This window comes from Manis javanica, chromosome 12, assembly GCF_040802235.1.
Source record: "Manis javanica isolate MJ-LG chromosome 12, MJ_LKY, whole genome shotgun sequence".
In the NCBI taxonomy this organism is placed as follows: Eukaryota; Metazoa; Chordata; class Mammalia; order Pholidota; family Manidae; genus Manis; species Manis javanica.
In genome coordinates this window covers 17,227,249-17,248,987 of record NC_133167.1, presented here as the reverse complement: position 1 = coordinate 17,248,987, position 21,739 = coordinate 17,227,249, and the positions used below count along the sequence as shown (strand labels likewise).

The 21,739-nt window shown below is 45.1% G+C and overlaps 2 protein-coding genes across 13 annotated transcripts in view; one reads left to right on the top strand and one right to left on the bottom strand.

Moving 5' to 3' along the window:
- Window positions 1-53: 53 nt before the first annotated feature.
- RNF25 (ring finger protein 25) lies at window positions 54-6,784 on the bottom strand. Of its 2 annotated transcripts, XM_017649575.3 has the most exons (10): window positions 6,642-6,784; window positions 3,883-3,957; window positions 3,524-3,626; window positions 3,367-3,434; window positions 3,207-3,276; window positions 1,997-2,068; window positions 1,768-1,905; window positions 1,329-1,421; window positions 915-1,049; window positions 56-715 (listed from the first exon to the last, which is right to left on the bottom strand). In XM_017649575.3, the coding sequence occupies exons 1-10, from the start codon at window positions 6,680-6,682 to the stop codon at window positions 137-139; spliced, it is 1,374 nt and encodes a 457-aa protein (XP_017505064.3). In that variant the 5' UTR covers window positions 6,683-6,784; the 3' UTR covers window positions 56-136. The 2 variants fall into 2 exon arrangements, with proteins under 2 accessions (XP_073074211.1, XP_017505064.3); XM_073218110.1 differs by lacking the exon at window positions 1,329-1,421 and having other exon boundaries at window positions 54-715.
- STK36 (serine/threonine kinase 36) overlaps window positions 6,751-21,739 on the top strand; it is a 26,989-nt gene continuing 12,000 nt past the window's right edge. For 4 of the 11 annotated variants that reach the window (XM_073218105.1, XM_037016249.2, XM_037016252.2 and 1 more), the window contains exons 1-17: window positions 6,943-7,068; window positions 7,403-7,577; window positions 8,278-8,418; window positions 8,529-8,606; window positions 9,713-9,843; window positions 10,125-10,374; window positions 11,770-11,863; window positions 12,144-12,313; window positions 12,478-12,665; window positions 13,181-13,280; window positions 14,726-14,869; window positions 17,460-17,639; window positions 18,791-18,888; window positions 19,334-19,439; window positions 20,653-20,803; window positions 20,986-21,113; window positions 21,615-21,719. In XM_073218105.1, coding sequence (XP_073074206.1) covers window positions 7,494-7,577; window positions 8,278-8,418; window positions 8,529-8,606; window positions 9,713-9,843; window positions 10,125-10,374; window positions 11,770-11,863; window positions 12,144-12,313; window positions 12,478-12,665; window positions 13,181-13,280; window positions 14,726-14,869; window positions 17,460-17,639; window positions 18,791-18,888; window positions 19,334-19,439; window positions 20,653-20,803; window positions 20,986-21,113; window positions 21,615-21,719 — 2,148 coding nt within the window. In that variant the 5' untranslated portion in view covers window positions 6,943-7,068; window positions 7,403-7,493. Of the gene's footprint in view, window positions 6,918-6,941; window positions 7,110-7,402; window positions 7,578-8,277; window positions 8,419-8,528; window positions 8,607-9,712; window positions 9,844-10,124; window positions 10,375-11,769; window positions 11,864-12,143; window positions 12,314-12,477; window positions 12,666-13,180; window positions 13,281-14,725; window positions 14,870-17,459; window positions 17,640-18,790; window positions 18,889-19,333; window positions 19,440-20,652; window positions 20,804-20,985; window positions 21,114-21,614; window positions 21,720-21,739 lie in introns of those variants that run through there. The other 7 variants (XM_073218106.1, XM_037016250.2, XM_037016248.2 and 4 more) reach the window with 6 other exon arrangements.

Here is a 21,739-nt window from a genome sequence, read left to right as displayed (position 1 = left end):
GCTACTCTCCCACACTAGTTTTGCTAGGAATTTACAAAGAGAGCCATAATTCAGAGACTAGGTGCTACTGAGCAAACAAGGCCAAATCTCTTTATTTCCCCCCTCCCGGCCCCAAATCCATCCCCCGACAGTACTGCTAGGAACCATCCTCAGATTCCAAGCTCAGGGGCTCCCTCTGAGTACCAGGCTGGTGGGCTCCCCGACCCCGAGGCAGGCGGGGGTAGGAAGAACCCGGTGTCCGCCCCTTGGAGCGTTCCCAGCGAGTACGGTCCCGAGTCCTGCGGGATGGGGGACCCTGCCAGTTGCTAGGCCCCTTCTCTACGGGAGGACCATCAACCCCTTGGTTACAGGGTTCTGCCTTTAGGTCCATGGGCTCCTTGAGAGGCCCCTCAGGAGGTCGTAGTTCCTGGGTGTCACTGGTACCTTCAGGGGCATTGCACTCCCTTCCCTTTAGGTGCCTCTGTTCAGGCTGTCTCCAGGGGCCTCGACTGGCCCTGGGGGGATCTAGCATAGCTTTCTGGGCCTCGCCCAACCTTTGCTGATTTGGCCCAGCCCCTGGAATCTTCTCACATGTGTATTGCAAGGTCACAGGCAGAGGAGTTGACAGGGTGGGTTGGGCAGTTGATGAGGTGGACAATTCTGTGGCAAGGGCACCGGGTGGGTGGGATCCTCTGGAAGCATCTACAGCTGACTCAGGTTCCAAAGCGGCTGGAGGCTAGAAAGAAACGAGCAGATGCAGCGAGGGAGATGCACTTCCTAAAAGCAGGGCCTGCAGGCCCCCTCACCCACTATCTGAGCTGACCATCAGTTTACAACCTTTCTGGGTAGAGCAAAACTCACCTAGGGCCACGGCAGAGGGATGCTGGTAGGAAAGTTGGTGGCATTAGGAGAGGAGTGAGAAACCCTTCCCTCACCTGCTGGAGGCTGATGAAATACCGGTTTCGCTCAGCCTCAAGGTCAATGATGCCCCCCTTCTCCTGCTGCCTCTGGTAAAGCCGCTTGCGCTCTTCTTGCTGGCGTAAGCTCTCTGCATTAGGCTGATATAGCTCCTGTAGGGAAGCAGAATAGCAGAGAGGAAAGAATAAACAGTACAAGGCGAGTTGAATCCCTGCTCTTCCAGAACTTCCTCAGACCTCCATGAGGTTCTTGGATTTGTCCCTCAGATTTGGGCTCCTGAAGCCTTAGGCCTAGTGGGGACTGTGGCTTTGCAGAGGTTCCCAGCAGGTAGAGCCCAATTCCAGACACCTCATTTGAGGCAGACAAGATGCCATCCCCCCTCTTTGGAGAATGCCATTATTCCTGGCTCAGATTAGAGGGAGTTCCCTTACCATGGGCTGTTGGGGTTCAGGGGCTGCTTTTAGTGAGGCCAGATCATACACGAGGGGCTCTCTGCACACCGGACACTGGACACCGACACCCTTCTAAAAAGAGAGGAGAAATCACACCTGTTTCTTGGTCCAGTGTTGTCCAGCTGCCTGACCCTATCAGGCAGCCTCATCTATGGAGGGCTGGGACAAAGGACAGGTTGCATGCCTGTTGGGCAGTGAGGGATACACAGCAAGGGATGCCTAGCTCTCAGGGGTCTGGGAACCCTGAAACTGCATGCAGTTATGTGTACATCAAGATGCCCTTTTTTTCTGGATAAGGTAAACTTGTTAATCTCAAAGGTATCTATGACCCTAAAAATGTTAGGAGCACAGGAGTGGACAGAAAAGTCTGTTGTGAGAGTTATTGGTGTCAGGTGAGAGCAGGGGCTGGTGGGTTGACCTGTTTGGTGGTGGCATGCTGTCGTTCCTGCTCCTGTCCTTGAGCCTGCAGCTCGTGCTCCATGTGCTGGATGTACCGAGCAAGGCAGTGGCAATGGAAGTAGTGGTAACAGGGTGTTTTGGTAAAGGCTTCCTTCTCCTGGAGGGAGGACAGATATAGTGCATTGCATCAGAGCTCCTTCATGAGCCCTCCACTCCCAAGCAGACCCCAGATCCCAGGAGAAACCCACCTGGAAACCATAAAGGCAGATGACACACTGGCCATGGGGAATGTTGTTGTCTGTAAGAATTTCTTTCCCTTTCTGAGAAGAGAAGACACTGTTCAAACAGGGAGGCAGCGGCAAGGGCTGTGAGCAAAGCGGGTCCACTACTCCCAGAAGTGACTAGCGGGACTGTCTCCCACCAAGCCAGCATGTTACCTTGTCTCCATGCCTTTCTGCTTGATGCTCCCTCTGCTTGGAATCAATCCTCCTCCATGTCCCTGCCCCTCTCCCAAAATCTGCCCTGCTGCAAAATCCAATTGAACTGTTTTTCCACCTTTAGTATTTCATCTTAGGGATGAAAATAATACACCTTTAGAAAGAAATGCTCAATTAAAATATCTTCTGGGGTGCCTTTCTCGGTCAACACCTTTGAGTATCACTCCCCCAGTGAGTCTATTCTGCAATCAGCTTTCAGAAAAAATCGTGACATGGACAATGCAAATGGACAAAGAATTCAAAAGGCATTGAGCTGAGCTATGAAATAACACATTTGCACTGCTGTTTGAATAGCTAACACTCTGGAATTCCATAAAGTTCAAAGCTGCATTGTGGAGGCCTGACTCAGGAGTGCTGCAGTGGCGTATGCCCACTCTCTCTGACTCTAGGCCACCCACCTTCATTCTTTTCTGAACATTTTTCTTAAAAACTCTGAAGTAGGGGAAAACCAAACTATTTAATTGTGTGTTTTTAATATCAAAGAACAAAAGTTATCTGGGTATATTCACTTGTAGCTCTATGGATTATTTCCCATGGGTTATTTTCTTTGCTAGGGTAGAAAACTGAGTAAAAGAACCATGACTTTTCTAGTCAGCTCCAATGGCAGACTAGCCTTAAAATGTTCATTTATGACTAAATCTTTCAGGCAGTATTCATCTCTTGCTACTTTCAGTTGCCAGTGCCAAGGAAACAAGAAATGTGCTGTAACTGAGGAAAAATGCAAATCAAAGAGGAAATGTAATTTCCTGTGAAGATGCTGGAATAGGCAACTTGGGGAAGCTAAAAACTCCCTTTGGAGGATATTTTGAAACAAGAGTCTCATCTTTCTGGATTAATTCAGGTCTTATTTAAACAAGAACTTCATGACTCCAGATGTATTTGATTCTAGGCTCATGGCCTCCCTTAAAACAAACTGCTCCAGCTTGAAGAGGACATTTTGCCAGGTTAGCATACCTCTTACCTCAATGAGTTCATAGAGCATGGCAGTACCCAGCCCAGCATTGGCCACATGGCTCAGTGCCTGTGAAATCCTGGAGGAAGAGGGCAAAGCAAACATCAGGTCTGCCTCACCAGACTGAGCTGCATCCCAAGGTTTCCCAGCTCTGACTAGCACAACTTACTTGTGGATCTGTTCATCTGAGAGTCCTCGGGGATTACGGATAGAGATCTCTGGCACCTCGTGGGGATACTAGTGGGAGATGGTAAGTTACTGCTCAAGCACTCCACTCCAGGGCCTCTCCCCTTCCTCTCTTTGCTACCACAAAGTAGGGGCCTCACCTGTGCGGGGACCTGAAGCACCAGAGTGAAGCAGACATACTGTGAATCCTGGTCTTCTGCAGTGGCAGGATGCAGGGTGATGTAGATCTCCCATGGTGAAGATCTGAAGGTGAATGAAGTGGAGACCTGGGATGAGACTGGGCAGGGGCTTGAGGGCTGGGGAAGATGGGGATGAGAGTAAGTAACACAGGGCGATGAAGACAGCACTGGGCTTTTTCTTTTTAGTGGAGGTAGGTGGGTAAAGGAAGAGTTTTTGTCTATATGAGAGAAACATTGTCTCTGAATCAATGCTCACAGATTCTACACAGAATACTCTCATTACTAAGGGGACTCCTGCCCACCTCTAGTTGAATACATACCTGCCATTTCCTTTAACCACTTGTAGTTCATCCAGATAGATAGACTCTAACACCTCGACTTCAGAGGAAAGGACCCTAGAGAGACAGGGGGAGACTGACTCACCATTACAGCTTTCCCTGTTAAAAGTCTGCTAAGGCTAATGAAGGCTGGCTTTTGTAGAAAAAGGTAATCTGCTTGAGTGCATTTTCTTGCTAACCTCCATAAAAATGGGGGAAGTATGTTTCCTTAAGTTGTCAAGTGGCCAGGTAGGAATCACAGGAATCAGAGTTACAGAGATCATTTCTGCCAACAGATGAGGAATGGATTCCCAGGCAGGTGAAAATGACCAGCCCAAATCTCAAGGCTTAATAGGCAGAACTGGGACCAGAGCCAGGTTTCCTGACTCCCTGCTTAAGTTTCATCACACTGTGGGTTGTTCCTCAGTGACCAGCTCTCTGACTCAGAAATATGACAGCCATTGATGAGCACTGAGGTCACCAGTTCCACTACTGGCCTTCCCTACACCACTGTTCACATGGAACCCAGGGTCTATATGTTGCCAATACCAGTCAAACCTAAGCCTTCCCAAAGGAGATTTCAACCTCAACAGAACAGAGCCTGATGGTATAAAGGCTGTGCTGTAGTGGAAGAGCCTTAGCCTTGGAGTAATAGGTATCAATCACTTGTCAGCTACATGATCTGAGTAGAGTTGACCCTTGAACATGGGTTTGAACTGCACATGTCCACTTATATGCGTGTCTTTTTCAATATATGAAAAATGTTTTGAAGATCTGCAACAATTTAAGAAAACATTCTTTTCTCTAGCTTACTTTGTTCTAAGAATACAGTTATCATACATGTAACACACAAAATATGTGTTAATCTATTTGTTACCAGTTAAGGCTTCCAGTCAACAGTAGGCTATCAGTAGCTAAGTTTTTGGGGAATCAAAAGTTAAACTTAGATTTTCAACTGCATGGCGGGGGGGGGTCGGTGCCCCTAATCCCTACATTGTGTTCAAGGGTCAACTATTTATCTCTGTAAGCCTGAGTTACCCTGTCCTACCATATGCAGATATCACATACTCTGTAGGGTTATTGTGAAGATGAAAAATGATTTATTTACATAAAGTACCTAATAGCATCTTGGCCATAGTGGCTAATCTATGTCTCTTTTCTAACGGTTCTTCCTTAAAAGGAAAGAGAGAAGGATTCAATTTATGATCCTTGCTGTCTGGTTGATCTAGATCAACCTGCCCAGTTAGTATTAATTTATTTATGACCTTTGCTGTCTGGTTGATTTAGATCAATCTGCCTATCCAGTGGTCCTGATATAAATTAGAGGATACACGTTTAATCACAACAACATCATTTGTAACGACACTGAAGATGAGTGGCTTGAGTCCACAGCTCTACCCAGATAATACATGAAAAGATGCATGCTTGGTTTGCTTTCTTGTAGTTATATTTGCCCTCTTCACCAGAGCAGGGCTGCCCCTAGTTTAACACATATATTGGTGGTTCTCAAAACTTAAGTCTTAGTCAGACACCTCAAAATATAAAATAGATACCGGTGAAGTAGTTCTGGTTGACAAGAGCATGGGAGTTTCAGGGCACCACAGGCTAGGGGGGCAATCACTGCTGCCCTCTCTGTGGCTCAAAGTGGCTCCTCAGAGTCTTAAAGTTCCCTTGAACAGTTTGAAAACCCTGAGTCTATATGGCCTTAAAAAGGCCAGTACTGGCTGGGCTCTCTGAACCAATGAAATATTGAGAAGCAGCCTCCATTAAGAAGCCTTTCAAAACTCCACAGACTCTGTGATTTGGATGTGAAGGATGGGATGGGACTGGATGGGCTGGGCTGTGGTGAGGTGATAAAAAAAGAAAAGGGTGGGGAGGGGAACTGCAGAATGTCTTGGTACTAAGAACATAAAATCTGGAGTCAACCTGGATTCCTAGTCATAGCTATTATGTATTTTTTGGCAATTCATTTTGCCTCGTCAGGTCTCATCTCGTCTCTTAAGGTGCCTAAACTTTAGAGTTAGTAATGCAAAGGAAGCTTATATAAGTTACAAATCCACTGTGATCCTCTCAACCAAGTGGGAGGTAGATGCCACACCCACTTTTTTACGTCTGAGGTCAGTGACTCACAGGAGCTAGGTGGCCTGGCTAGCATCACACAGCTAATAAAATGTGGAGTGAACCCACATTCATACTATTTCCAAAATCCAGAGTCCTTCAGGTTCTGGTGTCTTGTTAAGAATGCTCGAGAGAGGGGCTAGGAGAAACTTTTGTGAGGTGTAAAGCTTTATTCAGACAATAGCCCTCGGTGCTGTTGGGAGGGGGTTACGTTGAGGTTAGCCTCGGCGGAAATAGGCTGATCCAAGGGAAAAGAGGGACGGGAGCTGGTGGACATCGGTTCCAAGAGGTAAAAGGGAGGTGGGGAAATTTGTTAAACAGGCATCCTCCAGGACCCTGAGCAAGTACACCTCAGGGGGAGAGAATGGGATCGGTGAGGCCAAGGAGAAGCAATCGAACCAGATAAGGCGCTGCCCAAAATGGCCTGGCTGGCGCAGATCCGGGCTCCTCTCCTCAGATTAACACCCCTCCACCCACCCGCTCCCCTGTCCAGAAGCTATCTTAGTGAGAGATGTCAGCGTCTCTGCCATCCCTCATCCCTCGCTCCGTCCCACATGCCCGCCGTACGGACCGTCTGCGGCCGCCGCTAGTCTCCCGGACAGGATCCAGGCGGTCAGCCTAAACCCGTGCCCCCCCAAAGTTACCAGTCCTCCTCCCCGGGAGCTGCAGACGAAGGAACCGCCATGTCCTCTCCGGCAGACAGCCGGAACCGGAAATGCTCTCTGAGAGAGTCGGAGGAGGAAAGTTAAGGGGCGGAGAGAAGGTGGCTAGAGGCCGTTTCTAGGCAACCGCGGGCACTGCTGGTCAAGTGACGGCTCGGAAGTGCCCTAGGAAGTGCCTGTGAGCGGTCCTCCGTCTCTCCCACACTTCTGAATGCCTCTGTCCTCTGAACTTCTTATCAGCTCTAGCGAGGAAAACTGGTAACAGTGGTAGTCTAAAGAGACAGGCAAGGCAGTAGGATGCGGGGAAGAATTATAAGTCAGGCAAAGTACGCAGGCGGCCAGGAGGGGCGGGGCCGGAGGTCAGGGCCGGCGTCTCTCGGCCGGAGGAGCTTGAGCTCCTAGGCTGGCGGTGAGAGAGGGGCTGGGGACTGCGGAGCCCGGGGGCAGGAGGTGTGGGCGGGGGTGCAGGGGAAGATGGAGGTGACGGGAACTTGGGGGAGGGTGGGAGGGTTGGGGTCGGTGGGCGAGGCTGTGGGGAGAGGCAACAGGTCGTATTCGGGAGCGAGGTTGAGTTGGGGGACAGGAGGAGACTGAAAGAGGAGTAACTACGAGAGGCGCTCAGTTTGCTTCAATATCCCATCTTTCCATCCACTCCACCCTAACATGTTTTTGTGGCCTAGATTATTATGAAAAAGGAAATAGCAAGGCAACTAACATTAACCTTTCTTCCCTGCCCGAACTAGAACTCCCAGATGTGTGGAACTGTCGCTGGAGCTGTAGCCCTTCACCACCACCTGTACCTTCTTAGTTCTGAGGGTTCCTGAAACCTCTGTCATGGAAAAGTACCACGTGTTGGAGATGATTGGAGAAGGCTCCTTTGGGAGGGTATACAAGGGTCGAAGAAAATACAGTGCTCAGGTGGTGAACAAAGAGATTATCTCTTGGGTGGGATTCTGTACCCCTAAGTCCGTTGGAAAACAGGGCCAGAATACCAACCTGTAATCCTAAAACAATGACTCCTTCATATATACTTCTTATAGAGTATGAGCTCTGTTCTTGGATTACTTGGATTCAAACCTAGCTCTACTGTCTAACCTTAGAATTATGGACAAATTACTTGACCTCTCTCTCTCTCTCTCGGTTTCCTCATCTGTATAATAAAGATAACTGATTGATAGGGTTTGAAGATTGAATGTGATATCACACTGAATCACATAGTGCCTGGCACCTAGTAAACAATAAATAAATCATTATTATTGTTATTAATTTCTATCATACCATGCAGGAAGAGATAAACCACTTGAACTGTATTTTTCTGTTTTCATTTTTTTTTTCCTTCCCTTCTCCCCAATTCCCTTAAATCTTGAGTTCTTTACCCAGGTCAAAATATCTCTCCCAGAATCCACCAAAGATATCTATCTAGCAGAGGCTGTTTCCTCCTAGGATGAGGGGTAGGGGAAGCCGGGGTAAGGTCAGTGTATACCATGGGGAAGTGATGTGGGAAACTAGCAGGTATACTGAGAATTGCTCAAACAATCTAAAGCCTGAGCTGTGGAGCTCTGAGGCTAATGTTTCAATAGTGTGGTTGGGCCTTGACTCTTAACCTTACCACTGACAGGTGGTGGCCCTGAAGTTCATTCCAAAACTGGGACGCTCAGAGAAGGAGCTGAGGAATCTGCAACGAGAGATTGAAATTATGAGGGGTCTGCGGCATCCCAACATTGTGCATATGCTTGACAGCTTTGAAACTGACAAAGAGGTGCACTTTGGTTTTGGGTCAACTCTCCCTGAGAAGGAGGGCCCCAGGAATTTCCGAACGTTAGAATGCATATATCTGGAGCTATTAGTACCATTGCCTTCTCCCTGCAGGTGGTTGTGGTGACAGACTATGCTGAGGGAGAGCTCTTTCAGATTCTGGAAGATGATGGAAAGCTTCCTGAAGACCAGGTAGGTTTCCTGGCTCAAACTTCTCCCTGCCCCTGACCTCTCTTCAGGTTAAGGACTGGTAAGGAAAGCTAAAGGCACTGAGAGTTTCTGTTTTGAAGACTCCTGAGAAAAATACAAGCAGCTGGGTATATATAGAGGCAATGTGGTGGGACTGTAAAGTATGTGAACACTGGAGCCAGAATCTCTCAGTATGTGCAAAGGTTGGCTCTGCCACTTTCTAGCTGGATCCTCATGGACAGGGATCCTCTCTGTGCTCAGTTTCCTCATTTTAAGATAGAAATAATAGTTCTGTCTACCTCATGAGGCTATTGTGGAAAATAAGTTAATGCATATAAAGTGTTGAAAAGAGTGCTGACACATGGAATTCAATATAGCTATTAGTAATGTGGTTGTTGTCGCTGTTAGGTACCTCTGGGGAAGAAGGACCAGTGTAGTGGTACTGGAGAGGGCAGGAAGGGAGAAGGTTTTTGGTTAAGGCAGGGCTCATCTCCAAGGCATAGTGGTTAACAATGGGATTTGCTTGAACACATTCTTTATCCACACCCATTGTAGGGATTTCTCTGAACTCTGTCTAGCAAGTAGGCCCCCCTCAGGACTTCCTATTGCAGCATTCTATTTCCTTCTGAACATTTGTAAGTCATCATCTTATTTGTTTTGTCTGGCTTGTTTGTTTGATAACTTCTCTTGAGGGTTGTTTTTTTGTCTTCTTTAATAATAAGTAATATATTGAAGGCTTGCTAACTGTGAGGCACTGTTCTGAGAATTCCATAACTTTACATGGATTAATCCCCACAATAACCCTATGAGGTGGGTGGCATCATCATTGTTACCTTAATATGATGAATCTGAGAGGCACAAGATAATTTGCCCACAGTCATGCAGCTGGTAAGCGAGACTCAACACATCTTCCTTGAATGGGCAGACAAACACAAAGAACGAATGAATAGGAGAGCAAGAACTAAGTAAGGTGTCATGTAACACTCTGGGAGAAAGGGAAGAAGGACAAGATCATGTCAGCAGTGGTATGGAGGAGTCTTTGGGCTCATCAGCAGGCTCCTTCCTCTGACCTTTCCTTTCTTCCTCCCACCTAACTATTGGACATCTAGGTTCAGGCCATTGCTGCTCAGTTGGTGTCTGCTTTGTACTATCTGCATTCCCACCGCATCCTCCACCGTGACATGAAGCCACAGAACATCCTTCTTGCCAAGGGTGGTGGCATCAAGCTCTGTGACTTTGGGTGAGGAACCTGACCTTCCATCTCTGCTTCCATTTCTGCAGAAAGACTTAGACCATAAGTCTTGACTTACTTGGTCTCATTTTAGAACATAAGACCATATGCTTGACTTACTTGGGCCTCATTTTAGAACATGAGCTGGAGACTGGGCTTTCTGCTTGGTCTTTTGTAAGGTGCTCTCTCTGCTCAGGTTGGATCTCTCACACATGATGGGTAGTAGTAACCAGGTTTAGTTTTTATTGATATCTTCCCTCTTCCCATTTCCATTCCATCATCTTTTGCAGATTTGCCCGGGCCATGAGCACCAACACAATGGTGCTGACATCTATCAAAGGCACACCACTCTATATGTCTCCAGAGCTGGTGGAAGAGCGACCATATGACCACACTGCAGACCTCTGGTCTGTCGGCTGCATACTGTATGAACTGGCTGTAGGCACGCCTCCCTTCTACACCACCAACATCTTTCAGCTGGTCAGCCTTATTCTCAAGGACCCTGTGCGCTGGCCTGCCACCATTAGTCCTTGCTTCAAGGTAATGAATATGGAAAGGGAGAATACTTTTGCATCAGAAACCTATCTCTGCCACTGTTCCCATTTCCAAAATCCTTTTCCAGATTTGTAGGAGGACTTTGCAGTTACTGAATTAATGCAGGACCTGGGTCAAGCTGCCTTGCTTTTCTACTATAGGGCCTTATTCTGGGAGGCTGTTCTAAGGTCTGCCCAATTTGGATATAGCAGCTTCCCCTTAAGCTATCCTATGTCACACTGGAAAGGTAATTTCAAGACATCAGCGACAGATACTGGTTCTTTTACATACTTTCTGTTCTACCTATATCCTATCAGATGAATTGATTGCCTGATACCTTCATTTACCCACACAGCTTTCAATTCTTTTCCTGAAAGAAGGAATCTTCACATGTCCAGATAGCCAGAGCTGGTGGGCTAGCTCAGTGATTAGGGACAGAGGATAGAGGCGGTGCCTGCTCCTTGCAGTTAAGTCTCAGCAGGGTGGAAAGGGAGGAAGGAAAAAGAGTTCACCCTTTTTTTCCCTTAATCTAGGGCATGATTTGGGCCTTCAATGGAATTTAAATGCTACCTTCTCCCAGAGTGAACCCTCATTATAACTTTCCTTTGCTTTATCTAAGGTGGAAAGGGAAAAGTTTCTCCCTAATCTGTTTAGTTTGGGGAGGCCCAAATAATTATCAAAAGAATCTAAACATAGGAAACTTAACTGGGTGATATACATTCCCCCATAGGGTAGGATATTCCTTTTCCAATAGGGGAAATATACAGGTATCTTCAGTAAGAGCCATGTGTGCCAGTCACCTTTTATGAATAGTGGTCATAATCTGCTAGTACCTTCTCTTCTTGTTCCAGGCCCAGTTGAGGATTTTCCCAAAGATACCTCATAACAGATGCTCCCTTTTCAGACACAGTCTCCCTACCCCTCCACCATATGAAGACTGGCAGGAAGATCTCTGTTTTTGAGTGGTCCCAAACACATCTTTACACAGTGACTTTTGTGTGTGAGTGTGCTTTTAACCACAAATGCATCTGTTCCCATCCAGCTGCAAACAAAGTGCAGTCAAGGAGAGGGCAGAGTGAACAGCTTGGGACTCTTTTGAATATTTGCTTTCTGAAGATGATTGTGAAGGTGACCTCTTTCTCTTTCTTCTAGTTTCTTCTCACTTGTTCACAGAGCTGGTAACACTGAGATTTCTGTTTTTACTTCTGGGGTTCCAAAATGTCCATGGACAGGAATTGGGGCTCCCCAGGAGGTGAGGAGTGAAGAGTGTCCCTGAAACCAGGGACAGGCCTAAAGATAGGGTGAGAGAGGGTGTGCTGTAAGAATGGACTCAGGTTTGCCAGTTTGGCTGAGGAGTGAGGGAGAGCCGGTAAAAAGTAAGGTTGTTTTTTCTGTCCACAGAACTTCTTGCAGGGGCTGCTCACCAAGGACCCCCGGCAGCGTCTGTCCTGGCCAGACCTCTTACATCACCCCTTCATTGCTGGTCATGTTACCAGTGAGTCATGAGGGCTTTTGCACTTCCCTAGTGCTCTCCCCCATCTACTCTCTGCCCCACTATCCAGACCCAACATACCTTCTTTACCCCCCAGTTTGAACTTTCTTTCTGGCTCTTTGCCTAACCTTTGCCATTTCCCCTGCAACCGCCTGCCCCACTTTGTCATTTTGTCAAAATGGTCTCCTGCAGAACCCTGGAGATACTGCAGTTGTCTCTGGCCAGGTGGAAGTGGTGATTCAGCTCAAGTATGATCATGTCTTCCCCCCTTCTGTCCCTGTAGTAATTTCTGAACCAGCAGGCCCAGATTTGGGCACCCCATTCACCAGTCGCCTACCTCCAGAACTTCAGGTCCTAAAAGACCAGCAGGTGCATCAGCTGGCCCCCAAGGGCAGTCGATCTCGCATCTTGCATGAAGCCTGTAAGCGCATGGCTGAGGAGGCCAAGAAGAAGGTGTGTGGGGCCAAGGGGAATATGTGATATGACCAGGCTAGTGGCTGGGGGAATTGAAGGATGAGGGTGACTTCCTAGTGTTGGGAAAGAGCCACAAATAGGATTTGTACTGCCACTGGCAACCAGATAGTTTTGATGCAGTGTCTTCTGCTCACTTCCCACAGAAACACCAGAACACAGGACCTGCCCTTGAACAAGAGGAGAGCACCAGCAAGGTGGCTTCTGGCACAGCCCCTCTGCCCAAAGTGAGGGCCAATCCTCAGGAACCAGGCCTCTCGGCTGGGATCTTGGTAGCAGAAGTGAAGAGCAGCTGGGCTGAGTGGGGAGCTGGAGAGGCCCTCCCTGCACCTCGGTGAGGAGGGTATAGCTGGGGATTTATAGGTTTAGGTATCTTGCAGATCTTTGGCTCTCACCAAAGTGAATACAACACAGTCTTTCTCACTATCCTGTGCCTGCGTATGGACAGAGCCCTGGGAGTCTTAGTCCTAGGTTCTTGAATTCTAATTCCAGATGCTTTCCTGATTCATCAGGAATTATGGGAACTTTCTTTTTTCTATGCATGCCTCAGTCATAAATTAACTGAAAGGAAAGAATCATCTCCACAAAAAAGGGAAGATTATTTGAGTTGAGACCAACAGGTGAAAATTCCCAAGGTAGTCTTGAGAATAGGAACCAAGTGAGAGAGTAGTAAAGGATATGTGGGTAGCAGTCTACATATCCTGTCCTGGCCATATCCAAGAAGGTCTCCTCTATCCAATCCTGTATGTTCTTGTTCTTCATTCCTGTCCTGGGCCTTGAGGGAGGGACAAGGTAATGAATCCCAAGCCTCACAGGTCTAGAACTCCTACTCCCCACTTCCTCTGGCAGGGAAAACCAGATCATCCGGGATTGTGAGCAAGCCTTCCCAGAGCCGAGGCCAGAGGTGGTGGGCCAGCAGAGCACTGATGCAGTGGACCTAGAAAATGAGGTGAGCCCTAGGGGCTTCTCCTGGCCTTGCCCCTGCCATGGGATCTCGGATCTGTGTAGATGTTTTCCTAGAACATCGTCTCCCAACCATCTAAGTATGGGCTCTCCTTGTGTTAAAAATTGCCTTCTTATCAATTTATAGCTTTTAATTGAATAGTATCTGAACATATAATTATAAAAAACTGGAACACATAGGTAAAAATGAAATCCCCCCTTAAGCTTACCTCAGTCCCAGAGGAGTCTACTGTTATATGAGTTTAGTCTGTCTCCTTCCAAACTTTCTGTACTTTTACATGCATGTATATGCTTATATAGAAATGCATAGTTTGGCTGTTTTTACATAACTGAGGTCGTATCATGTGTATTATTTTGTACCGTGCCTCTTACCATGTGACCTATTGTAGAGATCTTTCTACATCTGAACATGTAGTTCTCTTCTGTTTTATCAGAGTTTTAACTTACTATTTTGAAAGAATTTCAAACTTAAAGAAAATAATAAGAATACCACCAAAAATTTCGTATACCCTTTCATCCAGATCCACCAATTACTAAAATTTTGCCACATTTGCTTTAGGATTCTATTAATTTACTTTAGGATTCCATTTATAGGATTATATAATTATATATATGTGCAATTTTTCTGAATCATTTTGGGGTAAGATGCAGACATGCTCCTTTGTCCCTAGGTATTTGCTTTAGTGCATATTTACTCAGAACAAGATTGTTCACTGGCACGACCGTAGTACAATTACAGAAGTCAGAAATTTAACATTGACATAATTGATGTAGTTCTGTTACTTAAGCTACAATCCCTGTTTGCCAGTTGCTCCGGTAATGTTCTTTACAGCAAAAAAAGCCCTTTTTTTTTCCTTGTCCACAATCTGATCCAGTGTTGTTGTACATTGCATTTAGTTGTTATACTTCCTTAGTTTCTTTTGGAGACTGAAACCGTTCCTAATCTTTTTTTTTATCTTTATGATTGGCAGTTTTGAAGTGCATGGGACAGTTATTTTGTAGAATGTTCCTCAGATTGATATTTCCTCATGATTAGATTCAAGTTGTGCATTTTGGTAGAAATGCTACATAAATGATGCATCTTCAGTACTAAAGTCTTTTTAATAACAATGGTATTTCTTAATAAGGATATGCCATGATTTGTTATTCCATTACTGATTTGCTTTATGATTTTTTTATTATAAACCATGCTGCAATGGACGTCCTCCTAAGTATCTCCTTATACACATATGCTAGTGTTCTCCAAGAGATTTTCCAAGACCTCTTGTGTACCGCCAGCTGTACCTTTTTAAACTGGAGGCTGAAAAAAATACACCTGTGCCAAAGGAGTTACTGGTTTCTTGCAATGATTCCATGATTCCTCAGGTTAGAAGCTACTACCCTTGAACCTTACCCATTCCTCCTGACCTCTTTCACTTCCTTCTGCCTCAGGAGCCAGACAGTGTCAATGAATGGCAACACCTGCTAGAGATCACCGAACCTGTGCCCATCCAACTGAAGGCCCCTCTCACACTGCTGTGCAACCCTGACTTCTGCCAACGCATCCAGAGTCAGTTGCATGAGGCTGGAGGGCAGGTAATGGGCAGAAGGATACTGTGGGTGGGATTTGAGATTATTTTCACAGGAGGCTTCAAAATAATGCTGACTGACATGAGGAGAAAGAGAAAGTGTGTCCCTTTCCGATTCTCTTTCAGTCCATCTACTCAATTCAAGGGGATTTGTTAACTTTTAGTAACACAGAAAGAACAGGCCTTGGGTTTTTCTTCCTGAATGGAAAAGTACCCATCTATAGCAGGGATTGGCAGACTTTCTGATGGTAAATATTTTAGACATTGAGGGCTGTGATAAAAAATGGAGGATATTATAGAAGTACTTCCATAATGAGAGAAAACATATTTCCAACAAAATTTTTAGTGATGAAATTTAAAAAGTAGATGTAACAAATGTACAATAGTTTCTAATACAGATATGCTAATGAGAGAATGAGATTGTTTTTTAGGGGATAACATTTTGCTTAGTTGGCATTCATAGTTAAGTGTTCTCTCCTATAAAGCCTTTCCATGCTTCTCGGAAATTTCCCTCCTGGGAACTCACTGAAATATGTCGCCTGCATCTCTTTCTCTCTCTTTTCTTTGAAGTTTTTAAGAATAATTTGTAATAAATTAACCAAGGTGTGAAACCATCACTATAATCCAATTTTAGAACATTTTTATCACCTGTAAGATTCCTCATACCCATTTACAGTTAGTTACCATTCCCATCCCTGTTTGCCAGCAACCTCTATTTTCTCTCATAGATTTGCCTTTTCTGGACATTTCATACAAATGGAATCATACAGTGTACAATGTTATGTCTGGCTCCTTCACTTCGCATAATGTGTTTGAGGTTCATGCATGTTGTGGCATGTATCGATACTTCATTCATTTTTATTGGTGATTAGTATTCTATTGTATGGATGTATCACATTTTGTTTATCCATTCAACAATTGATGGACATGTGGGTTATTTTTACTTTTGGGCTATTATGAATAATGCTGCACTGAACATTGATTTGGAAGTCTTTGTGTGGACATATGTTTTCTTTTCTCTTGGGTGGATACCTAGGAGTGGAATTGCTGGGTTGTATGATAAATTTATGTTTAACATTTTAAGAAACTGATGAGTAATTTTTCAGTGGCTGCACCATTTTACATTCCCACCAGAAATGGTCCCCATTTCTCTACATTCTTGCCAACATGTATTTCTGTTTCTTTTTGATTATAACTAATCTAGTAAGTGTGAAATAGTTTCTCATTGTCATTTTAATTTGCATTTTGTTAGTGACTAATGTCCAGCCAAGCATCTTTTCTTGTGCTTATTAGTCATTTGTGTATCTTCTTTGGTGAAATGTCTATTCAGTTCTTTTGCTCATTTTTAAATTAGGTTGTCTCTCTTATTATTGAGTTGTAGAGTTCTTTGTGTATTCTGGATACAAGATCTTTATCAGATATATAATTTGTAAATATTTTTTCCCAGTTTATGATTTGTCTTTTTGTTCTCACAAGAGTGTCTTTTGAAGCACAGAGGTTTCAAATTTTGATGAGGTCCAGTTACCAATTTTCCCTTTGCAGATTATGCTTTTGGTTTTGTATCTAAGAAATCTTCTCCAAACTCTTGAAGATTTTTCTCTTAGTTTTTCTAAGAGTTTTCTAGTTTTAGCTCTGACATTTAGATCTTTGACCCATTTGAGTTAATTTTTGTGTATAACATGAGGTAAGGATCTAAGTTTGTCTTCTTGTATGTGCATATACAATTGTCTCAGCACCATTTGTTAAAAAGACTGTCTTTTCCCCACTGAATTGCTTTGGCACCTTGCACCTTTTTTTTGCTTTACACATTGTCCACCTAGTGCTGGATAACTTTTCAGTAGGGAAGCAAGTTAAAAGCTCTGCCTTCAGTGTAAGACTTCCTGAGATGGAATTCCAGCTGAACTTCAGTTATGTAATTATTGACTACTTACGTAACCTATATAGACACTTCAGTCTCATCTTCCTCAAAATGAGTATTACTTTACAGGGTTATTGTAAAGATTAAATGAGCATTTAAGTGAAAAGATTTAAAACAGTGAATGGCATATTGTAAACCACTTGATGTAATTGTTATGAATAACCTTTTAAAGAACAACCACTTAGAAATATAATATTGTCCTTAACTTGCAGATTGTATAGAAGAAAGTGGTAGGCTGTATTGGGCCTGAAGGTCATAGTTTGCCAACCCCTGATCTAGAGTAGAATAATATTGTTTTGTCTGTCTGGAGCTGAATAATGTTGTGTGTCCATTGTTTTTAATTTTCAGAAGTGTGTGTGTGTGTGTGTGTGTGTGTGTGTGTGTGTGTGTTTTGTTTATAAGGTGAAGGGCTGGAGAAGGTGGGGAGCAGACAGCAATGGCACTGGGTCTGACACATCCTGAGGGGAGGTCACCTCCCCCTTGGTCATGGCTCTTATAAGTCAGGTGCCCTGACCACCTATATTCCTCTTCTCTGGTAACTCTATTTCTATTCTTCTGTTCACCTCCTCTGGGCTTTAGACTCACAAAGAAAGGAAGGAGAACATTTGGTCCTCTTTGCCAATCCGATTCTCCTTTTACCTGTGATAATGTTGCCATCTCTTTCCCTCTTGAAACCCAGATCCTGAAAGGTGTGCTGGAGGGTGCTTCCCGCATCCTTCCTGCCCTCCGGATCCTGAGTAGTCTTCTATCCAGCTGCAGTGACTCTGTTGCCTTGTATTCCTTCTGCCATGAAGCAGGGCTCCCTGGGCTGCTGCTCAGCCTACTCAGACACAGCCAGGAGAGCAACAGTATCCAGCAGGTAAGCACTATGCCAGCAGCCTCTAAAGACGTAAGGGGATTTCTTTTTAGAGTGCTCTTCTTCAAATTGCCGTCTCCGTTTGGCTCAACTGCTTTGTATTTTCTTTCTTCCTCTCTACTTAGTAGACTATACATTACAAAGTCTACAACACCTTCTGAGGCCAGGCAGTAAAGTTTTCTAAGTGTGACTATACAGTTAGTGGCATAAACTGGAGATCTCATGCCCAGTTCAAGTGGACACTGTCTCCTCAGCTCTCTTTCACTGTTGCCGTGTAGGAATATGGGCTCAGTGTTGCCCATCTTGCAGTTTTCTAAGAGAAGCTGGAAATCTAGACTTTCTGTGCAATTTCTCAATAGTTAGAGCACTGTGTTTTGAAATGTTAAATCCTAGGTAGGCTTTGTTGACCTGATTTTGTAGAGCAGGGTACTGAAATTCAGAGGTTAGCTAATTCACATGGAGGCACTGGCTTTTTTTTTTTTTGGTATCATTAATCTACAATTACATGAAGAACATTATGTTTACTAGGCTCCCCCCTTCACCAAGTCCCCCCCACATACCCCTTTACAGTCACTGTCCATCTGCGTAGTAAGATGCTGTAAAATCACTACTTGACTTCTCTGTGTTGCACAGCCCTCCCTGTGCCCCCCACGCACTATACATGCTAATCGTAATGAGGCACTGACTTTTAATTGGTCATACTCTTAAGTGGAAGAGCTAGGATTTCAGGCTCAGTATGTTTGGGGCCAAACCGCTAATTCCCCATGCCATGTCCTGCTGCAGCTGAGCTGAGAGGACAGAATACAGAAGTGTTTACCCGGGCCTCAGTGCAGGCAGCTGGAAGTTGCACTCTGCTGATGAGAATTAATCTTAAGTGTTTTCAAGGAATTTAGAAAAGAATTTGAGCTATTTTGAGAAACAGAACCTCCTAAATTTCAAAATGCTGTTCAGGCCAAATAAGACACATTTCAGGCTATTTATAGCCCATTGGCTGCCACTTTGTACTTCTAGCTCTACTCTCTCTGTCCAAATGTTCTTTTCCCCCTGCCCTTTTCTGTTTGGTAAGCTGATATCTGATGCCTTTTCTTACTGCTTTTTCTATTCTTTGTCCCGTCCCCTGCATTGCCCTTAATCACTGTCCTCTTTCTTGGCAGCAATGTTGGTATGGAACTTTCTTACGGGACCTGATGGCTGTGATTCAGGCCTACTTTGCTTGCACCTTCAATCTGGAGAGGAGCCAGACAGGTGACAGGTGGGATAAAGGACCGTTTTGTTCCGTTGGCCAGTTTGGCTTCTTTTTCTACCTTCATTCTTCCTCAGCCCATTAAGAGGAGGTTAAGTAAGGAGAAGTGGAGATTTATGACAGGTTTAGGGATCAGCTGACTGACCCCTTACAGTCCAGCTAGTTCTCTTAACGACTGTGAGACATCTCAAAGTTTGCCCCAAGACTTCCAGATTTTAGGGTCAGCAATCACCGTACACTAAATGAAAGGGTCAAGATGTGAATAACCTAGAAAAGATGGCAAGGAAGGGGCTTGGAGGGTGTATATAGAAGACAGCATGTTTAGTGGGGAAGATGGGATGGAATGTTCTGGTGTTCCTTTGCAGATTTTCCTCCCTACCCAGAACTGACCCATTCACCACATCTGGTCTTGTAGTAGAGAGATGACAAGAGATCATGGCTCATGTTTTCCCAGCCTACAGGTGTTTCAGGAGGCTGCCAACCTCTTTCTGGACCTGTTGGGGAAACTGTTGGCCCAACAAGATGACTCTGAGCAGGCTTTTCGGAGGGACAGCCTTATGGTAATCAGGCTCCACACTTCCAGAGTTCTGTCTCTGCTGTCTTTCCCTGTGTTCCTCCTTTCCCCTTTCTTAACTGTATAGGATTAGAGCAAAGTAGTACAACAAACATTTGTTGAATGCCGACTATGTGCCGTATCCCACATGAGTAAGAGAAAGTCCCAGTCCTGAAGGGCCTAGAGAATAGTCTAATAGGAGAGACAAAAAGTGCTCAAGGGCAACTGGGTGAAAAGTATATTAGAACTTGTATAAAATGCAGAAGCACCACTGAAGAAGATATGATTAATGCTACTTGGAGGATCATAAAGGAAATCATCTCTGCTAGCATTTGAAGAATGCCTAGAAGTTTGCCAGGTCAATAAGATAGGAAATTAGGGAAGACATTCCAGGCAGAAAAAACAATGTATGTAAAGGCCCAGAGGCATTAAGCAATGTGGTCTATTTCAGGGAACCACCAGTAGAAGTATTTCTTCTTGAAGAGGCTTGCACATCAGCTAGTATTTCCCAACCTTGTTTGTCCTACAGACTAGTAAATTATGTGGGTTTTCTCCTCTGGGCTCTTGAGGAGTGAGGGACAAGGAATGGAAGATTGAATAAGAACACAGTTGAATTCTGACTGATCTCAGAGGAGACACTTAGAGAGGAACTTGTGCAAGGAAGTAAACAATTGCCTGGTCACTGTTCAAACTGATAGTTGGGAACACAGGTCTGGGCTACATTCTTGCCTCCAGCTAGTAGTCCATTCAAACTTTTCTGGTCTGAGAGCCTATTTTAACATCCCTTACGCCTTTAAGTCAGAAAGCTTTTAATGTCTAACTTATATTTTGGCCAGCACTTCTCATATGTCACTGTGCAGCGAGTAGCATGGGGAGCTTGAAGTAAATACCCCATCTCCTGAAATTCCGAATCAGTGGATTGGATTGAGAGGGACCCATGAATCACCAGGAATTTTTATATTCATGGTCAGCAGGTAACACTTTGAAAAACATCATTTGGAGAGTAGTTGATCAGAGAATAGAAGGATTGACACCTAAAATTTCCATCTTTGAATGAACCAATATAATGTATTTCCTGTTCAAGGAACATTTAGAATTTACATGTCTGGCCCCTCTGGGTTTTTCTCTTTTCTCAGGTTCTCTGGGGATTCTTGCTGCTTACCCAAAGTGCAGTCAGTGTTCCAGTGCCCTACTGTTAACCTTGCCCTTGTCTCCCTTAGTGCTTTACTGTTCTGTGTGAAACCATGGATGGGAACAGCTGGTCCATCTCCAAAGCCTTTTACTCCAGTCTGCTAACAACACAGCAGGCTGTGTTGGACGGGCTCCTTCATGGCTTGACAATTCTGCAGCTCCCTTTCCACACACCCCCAGGTAAGCAAAGGGGAGGGGAGAGTCTCTTGACTTGTTGAGTAGGTCCAGCACTGGCCATTCTACTGCCATCGCCTAGAATACTGCCTGGCATTTAGTGAGTGCTCATAAAGAACAGAAAAAAATGAATGGGGATCTGAGGGAACAACTGGATCCCACCCTGCATTCTTTGCCTTTCTCCATAGAAGCCCTGCAAGTGAGCCAGCCACCTAGGGAGCAGAGTAAGGATCTGCCGGAAGCTGTTTCCTCTGCGCTGGCAGCCATATGCACTGTTCCTGTGGGACTGCCTGCCTGCTGGGAAGCCAAGGAGCAGGTATGAGCTGCAGTTTCTTGGTTCCCTCATCCCTACTGCTAGAGCTTCTCAGAAATGTAGAAAAATAAGCTTTTCTGACTCCCCTTTCTCAGTTCTTGGAGAAACAGATGCTTCCACCCTGGGTCTGGGCTGCTTGTAGAATATGATGTAGCCAAACTCCCAGAGCCTTTGGCCAGCTGGTTACAGAGCTAAGTGACAAACTGCCCATGTGGTAGGGTAGCTAATCTGCAGCCACCAGTGATGCTTCCTCAAGGGCTCAGAATTTAGATTATCTGCTCCCTTTTGGCCAGCAACACTTCGCTACACTGGGTTAAACTAGGCCGTGATTCTTGGTTCTGCATTGACAGTGAAGACTGGGAATGCAGTGGGGTCTGAGGTTCCCGGTGAACCCAGGGAAGAGTGGCTAGTGAGGGGTTGAGAGTCCTGATTAACTGGAGATATGAGAGGAATAGGATTGGAATAATTGGGAAGGGGATTGAGCCTTCAGGTATGTCCCTCTAGATCTCTCGGCATTTGGCAAATCTGCTCTCTGAAGATAGCAGCCCTCTGAGGCCATCCCTCATCTCTGGCTTACAGCATCCCAGCCTGTGCCTACACCTTCTCAAGGTACTGCCTGCCTGGAACTC

Coding starts and splice junctions, on each gene's coding strand:
- RNF25 (XM_017649575.3), bottom strand. CDS start 6,682: ATGGCGGTTCCTTCGTCTGCAGCTCCCGGGGAGGAGGACTG. Junction 3,435..3,523: donor TGCTTCAGGTCCCCGCACAG/GTGAGGCCCCTA, acceptor ATCTCCCACTAG/TATCCCCACGAGGTGCCAGA. Junction 3,277..3,366: donor TCAGATGAACAGATCCACAA/GTAAGTTGTGCT, acceptor CTCTTCCTCCAG/GATTTCACAGGCACTGAGCC.